Below are 2,236 nucleotides of genomic sequence, written 5' to 3'. Positions count from 1 at the left end.
GGGGGGGGGGGGGAGGAAGCGGGCAGGGGAACCTGATACACTACATCGTAAGAAATATCCTTCTTCCACTTTCTTCTCCATCTCACTGCGATGCCAGCCAGCCGGGGGCTAAGGGCATGGCCCGACCTCCCCCAGTCAGTCCGGACATGGTGTGGGGCCAAGGGAAGTGGCTGTGGGATATTTCAGGGAGGGACAGTCACCCCCCTGGTCCCCAAATGCTATAAGGCACAATTCTTAGAGGCAACTAGATTCCATCCAAAACATTAAAAAAAGAAAGAAAACAACAAAAACCCTAAAAACCAAAACTCGTTAGATCCAGGCCTCCGGTGCCGTGCGCGGGCCTGGACGCCTACCTAGCGAGCTTAGAAAACGTGTATCTGAAGAGAGAGAAAACCGCCGGCCGCCCCTGTGGGCAGAGGGGAGCAGAGGGCGTCTCCAGTCTGAACACTTGAGTGAGGGCCGTCACAAAAAATTGGGCTTTTAAAAGCCAACAACAGCTTTTTTTCCAAGATGTGCCCTGGTCTGTCCGGGACCTGGCGCTGAGCGGGCTCCTGGCTCCTGGGTGTCTCTTGCTTCTGGACCGGTCGTGCGCAGAGTCCCGGTGGATGCCCGGCTCCGGGGGTGCCGTCCTCTCGGGAGGAGCAGGCAGCAGAGGGTCCTCTCCCACGCGCCACTGCTGTTGATTTCACTCGGAAAAACCAAAGGCTTAAAGATGCAAACGGGAGAAGCCGAGGGGTCCTGCTGGTCTTCGCTGTGGGCGTGGGCTCCAGCCCCGCCCAGGCCGCAGCCACTCCTGCTCCGCAGCTTTATTTACTTTATTTTTCTCTTATTTGTCAGGTTTGCTTGTTTGTTTTTTTAAAAAAACACGTCGGGCGCAGGGCCACGGCAGGGAGAGGGGTAGCTCTGCGCTACATGCGGGAGGGCGGGCTGGCCAGCTCGTAGAAGAGCAGGTAGGCGTCGCTGGTGCGCACTTGGCTGGAGGACATGGGGGTGACGCTGCGGAGAGAGGGGGGTCAGCGCCCTGGCGGGGGAGGGGGTGCTGAGGGGCTGCGGGCGGCCCTGCTCTCTGGGACCCACCCAGTGCCACCCTCATCTGCATCTTCTAGGCCTCAAATGGCAGCAGATGTGCCACTTGGCTTCCTGGCTCGGACTTTGTTTTTTGTTTAATTTTTAAAAATATACATATTTTTACTGATTTCAGAGAGGAAGGGAGAGGGAGAGAGAGAAAATTCAATAATGAGAGAGAATCATCAATCGGCTGCCTCCTGCATGCCCCACACTGGGGATTGAGCCCGGGACCCTTCAGTCCATGGGCTGACGCTCTACCCACTGAGCCACACCAGCTAGGGCTCTGGCTCTGACTTTTCTGTCAGTCTAGGTGGAAGCCACGCAGATGGGCAAGGGACGGGTCTGACAGCCGGGGAGCCCGTCTGGGGCGCAGGTCTGTCTCACCTGGAGTCATTGAACGTGTGCCATTCGCCGGTGGCCGGGCTCCGGCAGTACGCGGTGTAGTGGCCGCCCATGGTGGTTCCGGAGTGATTGGACACAGCGTACAGGTTGTAAACAGCGTGGTCTGGGGAAGAAGCACAGGTCTGCGAGCCCCCAGGCACTCCCTCTCCCTCCTGCCTTGGTTCCCAGTTTCTAAACTCCCTCTCCAGCAGCTTCCCCTCCTCCTGACTTCCCATCTGCATAGTAGGTACCTCTGCCCTGTCCCTCCCTCCCTGTGACAAATACTGCCCGGCCCGTGTGGCTCAGGGGTTGAGCATCGACCTATGAACCAGGAGGTCACCGTTGGATTCCTGGGCAGGGCACATGCCCGGGTTGCAGGCTTGATCCCCTGTAGGGCCATGCAGGAGGCAGCTGTTAAATGATTCTCTCTCACTATTGATGTTTCTATCTCTCTCTCTCCCTCTCCCTCCCTCTCTGAAAGCAATAAAAATAAATACTTAATTAAAAAACCACTCACTGGTGTTTTCTGAAGCAAATTCTCTCAAGTCCAGGTCTCTCAGCGGGAAGTTCACAAATGTTGTGAGCTTGCTGGTCCGCACCCTGGATTCGGAGAACCGTTTCAGATCTGGGAGGAAGCGCATCAAGGACAGACAGGGTGCAAGCAGCGTCAAAATAACAGGGCCGGTCCCCTGACGGCGGGCACCCCTCCAGGGACAGAGGAGCAAACATGAAAAGAAAGGCCCGGAGACCGCCCTGCCCGCTGTGGCCTGCCCGGGCCCTGGCCCTC

At 57.3% G+C, this 2,236-nt stretch overlaps 1 protein-coding gene across 1 annotated transcript in view; it reads right to left on the bottom strand.

Moving 5' to 3' along the window:
• Positions 1-288: 288 nt before the first annotated feature.
• USP2 (ubiquitin specific peptidase 2) overlaps positions 289-2,236 on the bottom strand; it is a 25,972-nt gene continuing 24,024 nt past the window's right edge. Inside the window, exons 12-14 of the mRNA XM_005856873.2 lie at positions 1,967-2,233; positions 1,453-1,573; positions 289-996 (exon numbers count right to left, since the gene is read on the bottom strand). Coding sequence (XP_005856935.1) covers positions 909-996; positions 1,453-1,573; positions 1,967-2,233 — 476 coding nt within the window. The 3' untranslated portion in view covers positions 289-908. The remainder of the gene's footprint in view (positions 997-1,452; positions 1,574-1,966; positions 2,234-2,236) is intronic.

This window comes from Myotis brandtii, unplaced genomic scaffold, assembly GCF_000412655.1.
Source record: "Myotis brandtii unplaced genomic scaffold, ASM41265v1 scaffold105, whole genome shotgun sequence".
NCBI lineage: Eukaryota > Metazoa > Chordata > Mammalia > Chiroptera > Vespertilionidae > Myotis > Myotis brandtii.
The sequence above is the reverse complement of the archived record's forward strand: the minus strand, read 5'-3'. Positions and strand labels throughout refer to the sequence as shown.